General features: G+C 45.5%; 1 protein-coding gene and 1 non-coding gene across 2 annotated transcripts; one reads left to right on the forward strand and one right to left on the reverse strand.

Moving 5' to 3' along the window:
- Window positions 1–1,794: 1,794 nt before the first annotated feature.
- LOC136541031 (U2 spliceosomal RNA) lies at window positions 1,795–1,987 on the forward strand. Its single transcript, XR_010780142.1, has one exon. It is a non-coding gene; the product is annotated as a U2 spliceosomal RNA (small nuclear RNA).
- Window positions 1,988–3,086: 1,099 nt separating this feature from the next.
- LOC136540758 (DEAD-box ATP-dependent RNA helicase 10-like) lies at window positions 3,087–8,060 on the reverse strand. Its single transcript, XM_066532772.1, has 13 exons — window positions 7,685–8,060; window positions 7,437–7,569; window positions 7,284–7,353; window positions 6,877–6,939; window positions 6,378–6,452; window positions 6,031–6,150; window positions 5,618–5,659; window positions 5,438–5,512; window positions 4,261–4,407; window positions 3,972–4,109; window positions 3,739–3,850; window positions 3,545–3,633; window positions 3,087–3,412 (listed from the first exon to the last, which is right to left on the reverse strand). The coding sequence occupies exons 1-13, from the start codon at window positions 7,863–7,865 to the stop codon at window positions 3,293–3,295; spliced, it is 1,365 nt and encodes a 454-aa protein (XP_066388869.1). The 5' UTR covers window positions 7,866–8,060; the 3' UTR covers window positions 3,087–3,292.
- Window positions 8,061–13,934: the final 5,874 nt, after the last annotated feature.

A 13,934-nucleotide genomic window follows, 5' to 3' on the forward strand; every position in this document is an offset into this window, starting at 1 on the left:
AATATAAGTCCACAACACAACATAGCGGCCAAAAATCCACCATGAGCGAGGTTGGGCTGCTGCAGTGAGGTGTGGTTAGCTAGGCTGAATTAATGGACCGACTATAACGGGATATTCGGGGCTAAAAGTGAGATGTCCAGACAAAGAATAGGGAAAGCGAAAAAGATTAAAAAATAGCTACATCATTTTTGTCTTGTTTTCAAATTTGCCAAAGATGGAAAGTGAAACCAATCAAGATGCTTGTGAATACGAATTCAAGCTGGTTAACCATAGAAATTGAGGCAAAGCCAATGGGATTTTATCCCAACCATTTCAGCCCTATGCCTAGATAAGTAATAGGTCTATGGACCTCTCCTTTCAAAGACACCATTTGTTGCGTCAATAAGGCCTTCTTCAATTGTAAGTTTCGTTACACTATTTCCAAGAGCGCCCTATTAACTAAAGAGATGTGGAGTGATGAAATAAAACAAAAACCACAATGCATAATTTTAATTGTGCAGTTTCATATTCTTAGTATAGCATTTAAATGTTGCATGGTGTTATGTAATGAAACGCATCCAACATGCATTTAAACCGCATATCAGACACCTTCAAGGTAGGGAGAGACTTTATTTCAATACGATATCACCGCCACATCTCGTTGATGCCGCCAGTAAACCAAACCCTAGGTAAAACAACGGAAGATTTAGACCTTGTTTGAATCACTTTGAATTATTATAATCTAGATTATAGCTTTTGATTACATCACAGTAATCTAGATTATGGATTATAATAATCTAAATTGTTTGGAACCTTGGATTATAGGTGTTTGTTTATCATTGGTTGAACTATAATATCCTTTTAGAAGACTAGAAGTGGATTATAGGATTATTATCCACCGGTTGGTATTATAATTTAGTTCATAGTCTAAAGTGTTTGGATTAGCTAGAGGTTTTTTAACAGGTGTATAGTCCAAGTGATCCGCCTTAGTCTTGCAAATTTTTTAACAACAGAAACATGTGCTAGTATTTTCATATAGAAATGGTAGTCAAGGAATCTTTCCCTATGTTTTTTTATACAGTAGAGAAACTTGCCAATGTAGCGAGCTTATTCAACATAGAAAGTTTTTTTTTTCTCAACATCTTGCAAGCCTAGGCAAAATTCTCTCATGGTTTTGTTTTCCTAGTGCTAATTCAAGATTTAGTTTCATACTATATAGTTGGTTGTATTTATTGTTGGTTCTGTTCTCTCATTTGTTACATAGGCATCTTTCATATATCTTTCAAAACATGGATGTTCCATCTTATAAATCCAAGCACAGGGCAACACCACCTTTTGTAGCTTGCAAGCTTCCATCATCAGAAGTGACTGCACATCTGCATCCCAGGAATTAGATTACCCTGCTGTTAGTAGAGGAAGAAAGGCCTTCAACTTTGATTAGCGCATGCCAAAAAATCGCAGCCTGCTGCCTGCCAAGGAAGTCACACAGAGAATGAACCAACAAAATCTCTTGATAAAGTAGTTCTTGAACAGTCAGAGAAGGCCAATCTGGTTCTGCGCTGGGCCTTCATTAGCTGTGTTCACTGGATTTAGGCCCATTGAACAGTCAGAGAAGGCCAATGCCCATCAAGCCCAGGCCAAGATTGCTTAATGGACCGTTAAGCCTAACATCATAATTAATACGGCCTTGTTTTGCTAACAAACCTCAGATTGAGATTAGCATCAGCTATTGAACTGAGGAATTGTACCACACCGAGGGGTGACAGACATAGGTCAGGTGAGGCGTGTATAAAAGAAGGTGCATAGAAACAAGCCATACCTTTCTTGGTCTTTTGGTTAAGATCATGTAGTATCTGTTCTTAGCAGTTTAATATCTCATACGTGGGACAGGCGTTCACAATGATATTAAATTTACTTTTTTTGGGGGAGAATCTAATATGGTAGCTTGCTACCAAGGTTCTTGCGTGTTGCCCTAGCGTTGCACTATTGCTTGCCTGGCACACCCAAACAAATCTTGGCTTGCAAAAACATGAAGAAAGAAATAGTTAGTCTAATAAAATAAATTTTTAGACTAAATTAATTACAAATTAATTAATAATTAATCAATGATATGATTTTGATCTTTATATATACAATTTATGTGGTTGATATTTTTTTTACAAAATGGAGTTCATATATATGTCTATTTCTTTTGGTTATAGTTCACTTCAATTTTCATGGAATAGGAATTCAAAAAAACATGTCACCGTGGAATAGGAATTCAAAAAAACATGTCACCGATCGACAGCATCGTAGCTTTTCGGATGCAAACGATCCAACTCAGATAAAATGAAACGAAGCTTACAATTTTCATGGAATAGACATCGATCCAACTCAGATAAAATGAAACGAAGCTTACAATTTTCATGGAATAGACATCGATCCAACTCAGATAAAATGAAACGAAGCTTACAATTTTCATGGAATAGACCTCGATCCAACTCAGATAAAATGAAACGAAGCTTACAATTTTCATGGAATCGACATCTAATGATATTACTCAATCCTTTAAAAAAAATGATACTATTAAAATAAAATAAGAATAAAAAAAGCATGTCACGGATCGACAGCATTGACGTTTCTTGCTCCTGTAGCGTGCAGCTTTTTGCAGGCTTGCTTGGTTTTTGCGCTTTCTGAGTTTCTGTCGTTCAGGTATTTGGAGGCGTATGCTAGGTACTACGTACATTAATAACCGCTGTGCTCTAGCGCAATTTCACTATTTCCAGTGAGTGAAAGGAAAATACCAACAAAAAATTAAGGACAAATAATTGTCAACAATGAACTTAAAAAAAGAAGAAGTGCGCTCTATAGAAACAATGTATGGTCGTATAAAGCTGCATTTTTCTTTCACCCAATCACCCCTGTGAAGGCACTAAAAACACCCTGTTTCAGTCATCTGTTAACACATGCCGACGGCTGCCTATGCCTTCTGGCAAAAGAGACCCAGTAGTTAACAAGACTCCAATGAAACAGCTCAGCCTTCAGCAAAAATAAAAATGATTCCCTTGTGCAACATGGTTTGGGTCGGGATGGCAAAATTGGGAGACTTGCGTCAACGGAAGCAATGGTGACAAGTAAAAGTCTTAACTGGCCCTAGTATATACCTAAAGCATTAAGCATCACTGCAAACCCACAGGGTGTGCGCTGAACCACAGAGGACTTGGATAAAAATGAAGCAGCATTACACTCGGATTCTAACTCATCAGGCGAGCTCCAGCGCCTTCATCGTCTGTTTGATTTCTTGAAGGATTTCGGTCTCTTAGAATGAGAATAATCATCGTCTGTTTGATTTCTTGAAGGATTTCGGTCTCTTAGAATGAGAATGATCTTCCACCTCTTCGTCGTCATCTTCCACCTTTCTCCGCTTCTTGTGGCCACCGGAATCCTTCAATTTCTACAAGGCAAGATAAGTAGCATGACTGTAACTGTAAGTGCCAGCAGATAGCCATACTTTTGCACAGATTTGCTACCAGCAAGAATGGCGCCAAAATTACAGAATTGATACTGATTTCAAAGGAGGACGTACCGTAAGTGCAATTCTCTTTGCATCGGATATGGGCCCTTTAAGTATCATGACTTCATCTCTGTCCACCTTACGCTGGTCAATTTGCTTGCCTGCAAATCGTAGTTGATAAGAGAGGCAGGCTTTGTAAAAATGACATCTCCAGCTATGGCTGTCAATTGTTAAGAAAAAAAAAGGTGAAAAAAAATTGTAACTACCAAGGAGCTTCTCGATCAGCATGAACCACTGGGCTTCATATTGATTCACCAAAGATACAGCATATCCTGACCGCCCTGCACGTGCGGTCCTACCCACCCGATGAACATAATCCTACATGTCGCGCAGCATAAAATTTAAGACCATAACAAATCCAATTTGAACATCTAATTGTAAGCAGTTAAAATGAAATCACAATGGCCCAAGACAAGTACTCAAACAGACAGAAAGAGACCTTAGAATTCATTGGAATATCATAATTGATGACCATATCAACTCCTTGAATGTCAAGGCCACGACTTGCTACATCAGTGCAAATAAGGATATTGCAATCTTTCGCTTTGAACCTGTTCAAAGCACCTAGTCTCTTGTCCTGGTAATAAAGAAAAATAAACAAAAAGTATTATTAAAGGGAAGACATAAACAAGACAAATCCACTTCACAGAACAGAAGGATTAACCTACTGAATGGAATAGTCATATAATTATCTATATGTCTGACATTTTAAGTCAAAGAAAGTAAACCTGACTCATCTGGCCACTGATAGACATAGCTTTCAAACCAAGATTCCTCAGCATAAGAGCAAGGAGCCTAGTAGATTCACATGTGCGCACAAAGATCATGATCATGCTGTCTTGCCTCTCATTCAGAACATGAAGAAGATAGCAATCCTGAAATTCACATAAAAAAAGGTAGATCAGAGACAAATGATGGAAAAGGGTACTCTGCTGTGATGGACTAATGGTAACCAATATAGAATTCAATTAGTCCGCCCATAACACATGTTGAATTAGGTTAACGACATTCAATATGGTAAATTCATTGCAGCCATGATTTTCCATAACTGCTTATTAAATGAATTGGGGATTGTCCAGACAGTTAACAGAGACATGCAACACAAGAAGAATCGAAACATCAAATTGGTTCCAATCATTTGGTTGGTTGCTCACTTATGTATCAAAAGGTTCAAACCATTTTGTTGTAAAAGAGTGAGAAAATATGTTATTGTGAAGTACTTCCGAAATGGTAGAGCCTGTTGCATTTGTTTTCTTTAGGCTGACAAGGGGATAGGTTTGCGGGGGGAAGGCTTGCCTCGGTTTTTCCCTTCCCCAGACCCCACTCATGTGGGAGCCTCCGGCACTGGGTCTGCCCTTTTTTTTAGGCTAACAAGGGGATAGGTGCTATAACTAGGCATAGAGTGAATAACAAAGAACTTGAAGCAAATTGTAGATCCACTAGAATGCAAGTTGACATACATGCATGTATTTATCAAAATAGTACTCCTTCCTTCCCATAATATAAGCATTTCTGGGTTAGTCCTAACTCCTAAGTCAAATTACTCACTTACTTGAGGTTTGACAAAGTTTATATAAAAGAACAATAATATTTACTATATCAAAGAAGCGCCATTAGATCCATTGTGACATATTTTTGTAGTTTACTTCTTTGCTTTGATGTGGTATATGTTAATAATCTTCTCAATAAACTTAGTCAAACTTAGACTACTTTGACTTAGGACAAAACCAGAAAAGATCACACATTGCAACAAAGCTAAGCATATCATGCATTGTCCATGATAACACAAAAAAGTCTTGAGGGCATGGATTTGGATCACATGGACTGAAGAAAATCATTTAAGCAGCAAGGACAGCAGCAGCAGCAGCAACACATATAGGTGGAGGCTTTGAGAAAATATCTGACCTTGTCATCTGCAGGAACAAAATAGAACTCTTGTTTAAGTGAATCTACTGTAGAATATTTGGAGCCCGCTTCAACCTGTTTCCACAAAAAAATGTTGTAAACACAAGTAGAGAATAAGAAAGTAGACCCAAGATGTCAACTCTTTGCTTAGTAACTGAAAAGGCAAAGATAGAATGTCACCTTAGCAGGGTTCCTGAGGCAAGCACGTTGCAGCTTATTTACCTAAGTTATTGGAAAGGGAGCTTCATTTAGTCAAACAAAACGCATGGAAAGCGGTGTTAATGAAATTAGTCCATGAAAATATGGACTAATTGTATTGAAAAGATCACACTAGGAAAGAATGATCTAATATGAAATAACAGAAAATCAACTAACAGTAACATTTGCCATGATAAATATGAGACACCATCACTCTTTGATCATCTCAGGCACTTCAAAGTGCTGCCATATGATTGTGATTACCAATGGCAGCAATGAACATGCCCATATCAAGAACTTAATGCTATTATTAATTTATTTCACTTGTGTGATTAAAAGGTTCCATAAGTTAAGTAGTTTCATCTCATAAATAAATAAGCACACTGTGCACAAACCTTTTTGGTCATAGTCGCTGAGAAAAGGAAAGTCCTCCTGTCTTTAGGGATCTCTCTCAGAATGTCATCGAGGGATTTCTCAAACTCCACATTAAGTAACTTATCGGCTTCATCCAATACCTAGCAATACAAAAGAACATAACAATAAAAAAAATTTAACCTATTCAACTAGTTATCTCAAATTAAGACATATGCTCCAAAATGTAAGGATAGTCACACTTAAGATGCTTTGACTCGGTACTATGCTAGAACTACATCCGTTTCCAGACGAAGGAAGTATCTAGCAAGAAATTCAGGACATACACCCTGAGACTTTTTACTTAGACATAAGAAAAATGAATACATACCAAATACTTGATTTTCTTAAGACTAAAACCTTTAGTCTCTGTCAAATGGTCCAAAAGACGGCCAGGAGTTCCAACCTAGGTTTTGAAGGAGGTATTACGGAGAAGGTTAGTACAGATGAAGACAAAACAATATGTGAAATAAAATCAACTTAAACAGAGTATTTCACTTATATAAATAATAGCATACAACAAATTTCAGTGTCATGCAAGTATGGAAGAGCCAAAGAGAATCAAAGCTGGTATGGTTGTTGTTACAAAGTACTTCTCAGGCTTAATGCAATGACTCTCTCCAAGAGCTCAATGAGAAGCAGGATTTGATAAGGATGCCGATCCATTGTGGTGGCTTTTCAGAAGTAATTTTATTTAATGTATACATTTCAAAGTAACACAGATTGGAAACATACTTTAGAGTCATCAAAAACATCTTTTGCTATATAAATGTGGAAAGGAACTTTAGCTTGGAATAAGTAGAGAAAATCAGGAAATGTATAACACTCACCACAATGTGCGGACGTTTTCCAATGGATAACACTTGTTGCACCCGATCCACTCCTCCAACAAGCTGGTGAAAGAATAAAATGTCAGCTAGAACCAAGGTATCCACAAAGGCACGAAGTCACATAATAGGCATGAGAAATACAATATCACCAGGTGACATCTGAATGCATCTAATCTAATAGTGCAAGTATGTCTATGTCAGAACAGAGAACTGAGCGATACTGTGGTGGAAGTGGGGGAAAGTGAAGAGATGGGTACCTCAACTTATCATAAAGTCACAAGCATAACTAAGATAAGAAAGTTGTAACATAGATAAAGTACAACTGTATCAATGCGTCACGATTTGCCACATTCAGACGCTGACAGCCAAAAGGAATTCGCTTGCATAATTGCAATGATAACACTCACCACTGAGCAACGCAAACCAATAGCTGATCCGAGCGCCTCAAACTGCTCCGCGATCTGAATCGCCAGTTCTCTGATTAGCAACCACGGACACTCCAAATTAGATACTGGTGCGTCGCCCCTCAACGAAGTAATTGACTGAGCAATGAAACCCACCTCGTTGGCGAGAGCACGCAAGCGAAGAAAGACTGCTCGGCCTGCCGGTTGTTGAGGAGCTCCTGCAGGATGGGCAGCGCGAACGCGCCCGTCTTCCCGGACCCCGTCTGCGCCAGCGCGATCAGGTCCTTCCCTGCGAAAACCAAGGCGGCCGCCGAATTAAGAGTCCGCAGCCGAAGCCGCAACCGCCCGCCGCAGGGCGCGCCGCGCAGCGTGTGCACTGGATGGAACGAGTGGGATAGCAGTACCTTGGAGCGCGTGGGGGATGGCCTCGGCCTGAATCCTGGTGGGCTCCTTCCACCCCATGGCGTCGCACGCCTCCACTAGCTCCGCGCAGATACCCAGCTCCGCGAACGTCGAAGCCTGGCGCGCCGCCGGCTCCTCCTTCCCGTTCCCGACGGCCTCCACGGCCGCGTCCCCGTTCGCCATGGCTGGTTCGCGAGCTCTGAGCTGCCTGTCCGAGCTGCGCGTGAGGACTGAGAAGGTTGCTGGTGTGCGGCGGCGTGGAACGAGGCGGGCGGCGCGGGGTTTATGGTTGGGTACGTTAGTGCCGGCGCGGAGGACGACGCAGAAAAAACGTGACGGCCACGTCCGGTCGTCCGCGATGAAACGAAACCCTAGCGGCAGCAAACAACTATTGGGCTGGTGCTGGAATGGGGTCGGAGAACTGGCCCAGCCCGTGAAGACGACGCCCCTTTGAGCTATTTCGGCGGAGGAGGAGAGAGACGGGTTTGTGGCCCAGTAGCTTTGCACGCTCTCGGACGCTCTCGTGGACCCTGGCGCGGCCGTAGTCCAGTTTGCCCCCCGGCCGCGAGCTGTTGAGAGCGGAGCGGGCTCATGTTTTGGGTCGGACTGGGAGACGGTGGGAGGAGGATCCTGTTTTCCCGATAAAACGGGTACGCTGAGAACACGAGCAACTGCAAACGCACAGGAAAAGTTTTCTTTGCCCACAAGGGCAAATGCCCCCCGCGCGCGCAGTGGGATGCAAAATCTACCCAAACAAGCCGAAGATGGTTTCCCGACACAACCAACGTCCACGTCGCCCGAAATTTTTCTGATCGTCTGATCTTACAGTCGTGCGTCCCAGATCCCTTGGAGGGGATTCTGTCGAAATCGGATTCTGTTGAAAGCGGATTCTCGCGCTCCTCTCTGGCTTCTCCCGGTCCTCCTCTGCTTCCTCCGCTTCTCTTCAGAATCCAGAGAAGCAAATATATATCCCAGCTGCCGCTTCTCCATCTAGCTTCTAGCCCCCTCCTCTCTCCTCTTTGTTCTCTCTCGCTCTCCCCCGTCTCCCTCCGACGCGGGCAGCGCGACGGCGTGAGCGGGCTACGGCGGCGGCGCCCCTCCTCCTCCTCCTCCTCCTCAGCCCTCCTTCACCTACCTCCGTTTCTCCCTCCCCTTCCTCTCTCTCTCTCCCCTTCCCATCCGAGGCGGCGGCGGACGCGACGCAGCGGCGGCCCTTGCAGGCGGCGCGCCGGTGTGGGTGGGGCCCCGCGGCCCCCTCCCTCCACCCCATCCTCCGCGCGCAGCCTCCTCAGCGCCTCCTCCCCTCCCTCTCCCCCCATCCTCCGCGCGCGGGCTCCTCAACGCCTCCTCCCGCCGGGGAACGTGTGCTCCTCTGGTTGCCGAAACCCTAGCTACCTATACGCATGCTGCAAATTGGTTACATGCTTGCCACTTCTTCTGATCTGGTTTCGTTTTTGTTTTTCCGGATTGCTTTCAGCATCCTTGCTTCTCTTCCTTAGGGTTCGTCTACGATTTAGGTACAAAGGAAGGGAGTTTCGTTGTGCTGTTGTTGTAGCCTTTTCAGCATATATACGCATATGCCTATGCTGCTGATTTATTTATTTTCTACTGAGCATATGCCATTGCTGATGATGTAGCTATTCCAATTTCAGTGTATGACAATGTGTATGAGGTAACCTGACCATATTTCCATGCCATTGCTATTTTGCATTTTCTGTCCACCATATTTCAATGCCATTGATGCTGAAAAAATACATGCAGTTTGTTTAAAGATAAGCTTGCATTGTCATGAACAATGATTTTTTTTTCAAACATGTTCTTACTCTTTGTGTTCTTAACGAAAAAAATTCCAAGTGCATACGTTTAGGCCTCTCAATTTTAGCTTACATATGTCGACGTTGTTTATTTTACATTGTTTTTCCATTACTGAGAGCCATGACTATATTTTGTTCAAAATCGGCTTTGCATTTGTTTATATCTGATCAGCTTCGCTTATCAGCCTTATATAGATCTCATTTGTGTAAACCTGTAATTTAAGCACCATAGCTCTGGCCTTCATTTCATTGTAGTTTGGTTTCATTTTCGTTTGTGCTTCGCCTTTGCTCCTCTTTTTTACATCCTTATAATTATCCCGCCCTGTCTCTCTTCACTTATTCAACTGAACCTTACATAATCAATTACTTCACTGGCTTTACCATGTTTCTAATTTAAACCATCAGGCAATCGTTCTGCATGTTCATCGGTTTGTCAAAGTTGAGGAATTGTGGAGAATCACTTTTCATAACTGCATCTGAGTGTTGTTAAATTGGACGGCAGCATATTTTCCAAACTAGGTGTATCTTCTAATTGGCTGAGGCAAATTTTAGAAATGAAATAACCAAAAATTTGTCACCATGCTTAATCCCAGATGTAAGTTACCTGTTGCTCAGACCCTACGGTCATCAGGATGGCAACCCTACTGCCACAACTATTTGAGAAAGACTATTCCCTGACACCACCTTGTTGGTTACTTACGAGGCAAGAAAATAATAACTTTGTACTTAAGTAGCGTTCTCCCCTACAAAAACTGAGGAGAAGCAGGGTCCACGTCACCCGTGCCAGCCGGACCAGCGCCGCCGGCTCACGGCGCGAGGCGCTGGTGGGCCGCGACGGCGCTCCCAGGTTGTGCTGCGGCGCCGTGCCTGGTCCTTTTTTTTCTTTCTTCAGCCTGTGATGAAAAGTCCTTGCCTGTTGCTCCGGGATATGATATAATGTTTATTCGCTTGTGAGGTACTGGGCATGACCTGTTACTTATATTATGCAATTGCTGAGAGTGGCTAATTTCTCGGCATGCCTTGAAGCTCCAGGTCGATGAACAAATGATCATTGGCATGTTTTTGAGGCTTTTAAACATCCTGTTTTCATTGAAAGAAATTCTTACCTTCTCCATTACTGCGATAGAAAGTTTACAAACCTTTAAAAGAACATGTTGGTTTACAGAGAAATGTCACTGCAAATTGCTATTATTTATCTAGCATTCTACATTGTATTTTTTGCATCTCCTTTTACCTAGGTCAATTGGTTATTCCTGTTTTTCCCCATGTCTTCCTACCTATTCTCGTTTATGTATTTTTTGGAAGGCGCCAATGAGAGTTGTTATTTGTTGCCTATTCAGTCACAGACTATGAAGCTAGAACTGCCTCTTATTTATGAAATCTGAACTCCTGAGGTCATTGCCTGTGATGATTTCCTCATTTGTCTAATCTGAGCTCTGCCTTTCCTATTTCATTGCATACTTGCTTACATTTTTTCCTTTCTTCGGCCTGTGATAAAAAGTCCATGCCCGTTCCTCCGGGATATGATCGGATGTTTATTCGCTTGTGAGGTATTGGGCATGATCTGTTAGTCATATCAGGTAATTTCTCAGTGTAACTAATTCCTTAGCATGCCTTGAAGCTCCAGGTTAATTAACAAATGATCATTGCCATGTTTTTGAGGCTTCTAAAAATCCTCTTCTCATTGAAAATAAATTCTTACCTACTCCATTACTGCGATACAGATTTTGCAAACCTTTAAAAGAACATGTTGGTTTACAGAGAAATGTCAACGGGAATTGCTATTGTTTATGTAGCGCTTTGTGTTGGTGTTTTGGAACCGGGGGTCCCTCAACCAACGAGTGAATTTGTGCTGCGTGCCCCTAATCCCGGATGGTGACGCAAAGAGACACAAGGTTTATACTGGTTCAGGCAATCGAGGCCCTACGTCCAGTCTGAGAGATCGATCTTCTGTTCCTTGCACCGGAGTGCTCGTAGTAGGGGGTTACAAGCTAGGTGAGAGAGGGAGCTAGCCCCAGGTCTCGGCGAGGGTGGTGCGGGCTGCTTGAGGCGTTGTTCTCAAGCAGCGTAGAAGTGTGTAGTTCTATCGGTGTGTTCGTCTTTCCTCCTCCCAGAAACGGCCCCGGTCCCTCCCTTTTATACTCTAAGGGAGAACCAGGGACGTCCATACATAGCGCTCTATAAATGGGGGTGGCGTGTTCGAGCCCTGTAGCCGGCCACTGTTGTGGTATGGTCGATGGAGTGGCCCCGTCCTTGTCGTGCAGAAGTGACGCGCTGGTCATACTTGATCTTGTGCGTCGTGGGGCTCCAGTACAGCTTGATGCAGGACATGGCAGGTGACGTGCTGGTCATCGTGCGATGACGTCGTAGGGAGCTGTGGCTCTGCAGATGCCGAGGCCGAGCCATCGTGGGGGGGCTCAGCGGACATGGATCCTCAGGCTACCGAGCCCCTGAAGCGAACTGCCGAGGCCTTGGAGGGAATTATTGGTCCTGGGTACCGATTCCGAGGCCACAGTATCCCAGACGTGGCTCCCCACACTACGTTGTTCTCGGAGCAGGAGTTGGCAGCATAGTGAGGCATGGGCGTCAACCATGTGCATAGTGGTTAGCACAGTGGCGGGTAACCCCATCATCGTGCGATGACGTCGTAGGGAGCCGTGGCTCTGCAGATGCCGAGGCCGAGCCATCGTGGGGGGCTTGGTGGACATGGATCCTCAGGCTGCCGAGCCCCTAGAGCAAACTGCCGAGGCCTTGGAAGGAATTATTGGTCCTGGGTACTGATTCCGAGGCCACAGTATCCCAGACGTGGCTCCCCACGCTACGTTGTTCTTGGAGCAGGAGTTGGCAGCATAGTGAGGCATGGGCGTCAACTATGTGCATAGTGGTTAGCACAGTGGCGGGTAACCCCTGCCCAGTCCTGCCTCCTGTCCCGTTGGCCATTCCGCTGTACTGTGCCGAGCTTGCGGCCGATGCCAGGGGCAGCAGTTGGCTAAGTTAATGCGACACGATGTTTTGTCAGAGGGACGGGTGAAGGAAGAGGCAGCGGAGTGCTGCCGAGCCCGCCTCGCGCGAGACGGAGGGTCGGTGGCCCGGCCGAGGCCTGTGACGAGAGGGGGTCGGCCGAGGCCTTTGGTGGGGGATCGCTGAGGTCAGCGGTGAGGGGGCCTCGGGCGAGTCGGAGAATCGGCCGAGGCCAGCGGTGTTTAGCGGGTTTCGACTTTTATGAAGTCCAAGCAGTCGTTTTTTGGTTCTTGCTTAGGGTACCCCTTCTCACGGTACCCGACAGTAGCCCCTGAGCCTTGGGGGGAGTAGAGGCACTCCCCCTGAGGTTCTGACGAGAATTGGCTCTTGATAGTTCCTGTTGGGATGGTGTTTTATACTCGAGGTTTTGGTGGGTGCGTGGGAGCGCACCTGCCGGGTGTAGCCCCCGAGGCCCTGGAGGAGTGATTTCACTTTTTCAAGGGCTTTTTTCTCTCTCGAGTGAGGGGTTTTCATTGTGTTTGTCGGGCCCGTGGGTGCGAGTTTGGATCGCAGGGCCTCGAAGATGCTGCGGAAAGAGCCCCTTAGCCTCCGCCTGGAGCGAGAGGGTCGTCAGGGGTTCCCCCGACTTTTTGTACGACCCTCGTGCTTCCTTTTCGCTCGGAAGGAGGGGTGGAAGATGCCATGCTACCCTTGGTGGGCACGAGCGACGGCATTTCCGGTGAGCTGTTATTGGGTAAGTCCGAGTGGAGGCCCGTACCCCGTTCGCTGGGGGTCGGCTAGCGGTCCGGAGACGCGCTCCAAGAGTACCGGCGGGTTTCTCTAGTGGGTGCCGAGGCCGTTCGCTGGGCCTTGGTGGCTCGGTGCCTCCCTACGGTGGGATCCCATTCGGAGACCTCCCTGCCAGTCTTGGACACGACACAGGGCGCGCTCGTATAGGCTTGCCTGTAGTCGTCCCTGACTCTTTTGCCCTGGGGCAGCTATCGAAACCCCTGGGGGCTCAGCCTTCGAACCCCTGGACCATAACGGGCTCGGGTCGCTTGTCTTTATCTTGGGTGCAGGAAGAGCCCCCGAGCCTCCGCACGGAGCGAGAGGGCAGTCAGGGGTCCTCCCGACTTTTTTGTCCGTCTCCCGCACGTCCTTTTCGCTCGGACGGGGGGCTGTTTGTCGAGCCCACTCGTGTGCGAGCCTGAGCCGCTGGGTCTCGGCAAAGTTGTAGGAGGAGCCCCCAAGTCTCTCGCATGGAGCGAGAGAGCGGTCAGAGGTCCCCCTGGCTTTTGGTTCACCCCTCGCGCATGAGGGTCTGTCTGCCGAGCCCCCCTCGGGTGCGAGCCTAGGTCGCGGGGTCTCGGCGTCTTTTGCAGAAGGAGCTCCCTAGCCTCTACACAGAGCAAGAGGGCCGTCAGGAGATCTTCTGGCTTTTTGAACGACCCTCGCGCTTCCTTTTGGCTCAGAAGGA

Source organism: Miscanthus floridulus, chromosome 2, assembly GCF_019320115.1.
Source record: "Miscanthus floridulus cultivar M001 chromosome 2, ASM1932011v1, whole genome shotgun sequence".
In the NCBI taxonomy this organism is placed as follows: Eukaryota; Viridiplantae; Streptophyta; class Magnoliopsida; order Poales; family Poaceae; genus Miscanthus; species Miscanthus floridulus.

What these genes read in the sequence shown, in the direction of transcription:
- LOC136540758 (XM_066532772.1), bottom strand. Translation starts at nt 7,865, where the DNA reads ATGGCGAACGGGGACGCGGCCGTGGAGGCCGTCGGGAACGGGAAGGAG. An exon ending in TTAAGAAAATCAAGTATTTG is followed by an intron (nt 6,151 to 6,377) that starts GTATGTATTCAT and finishes TTGTATTGCTAG; the next exon opens with GTATTGGATGAAGCCGATAA. An exon ending in GCTGATCGAGAAGCTCCTTG is followed by an intron (nt 3,634 to 3,738) that starts GTAGTTACAATT and finishes TACGATTTGCAG; the next exon opens with GCAAGCAAATTGACCAGCGT.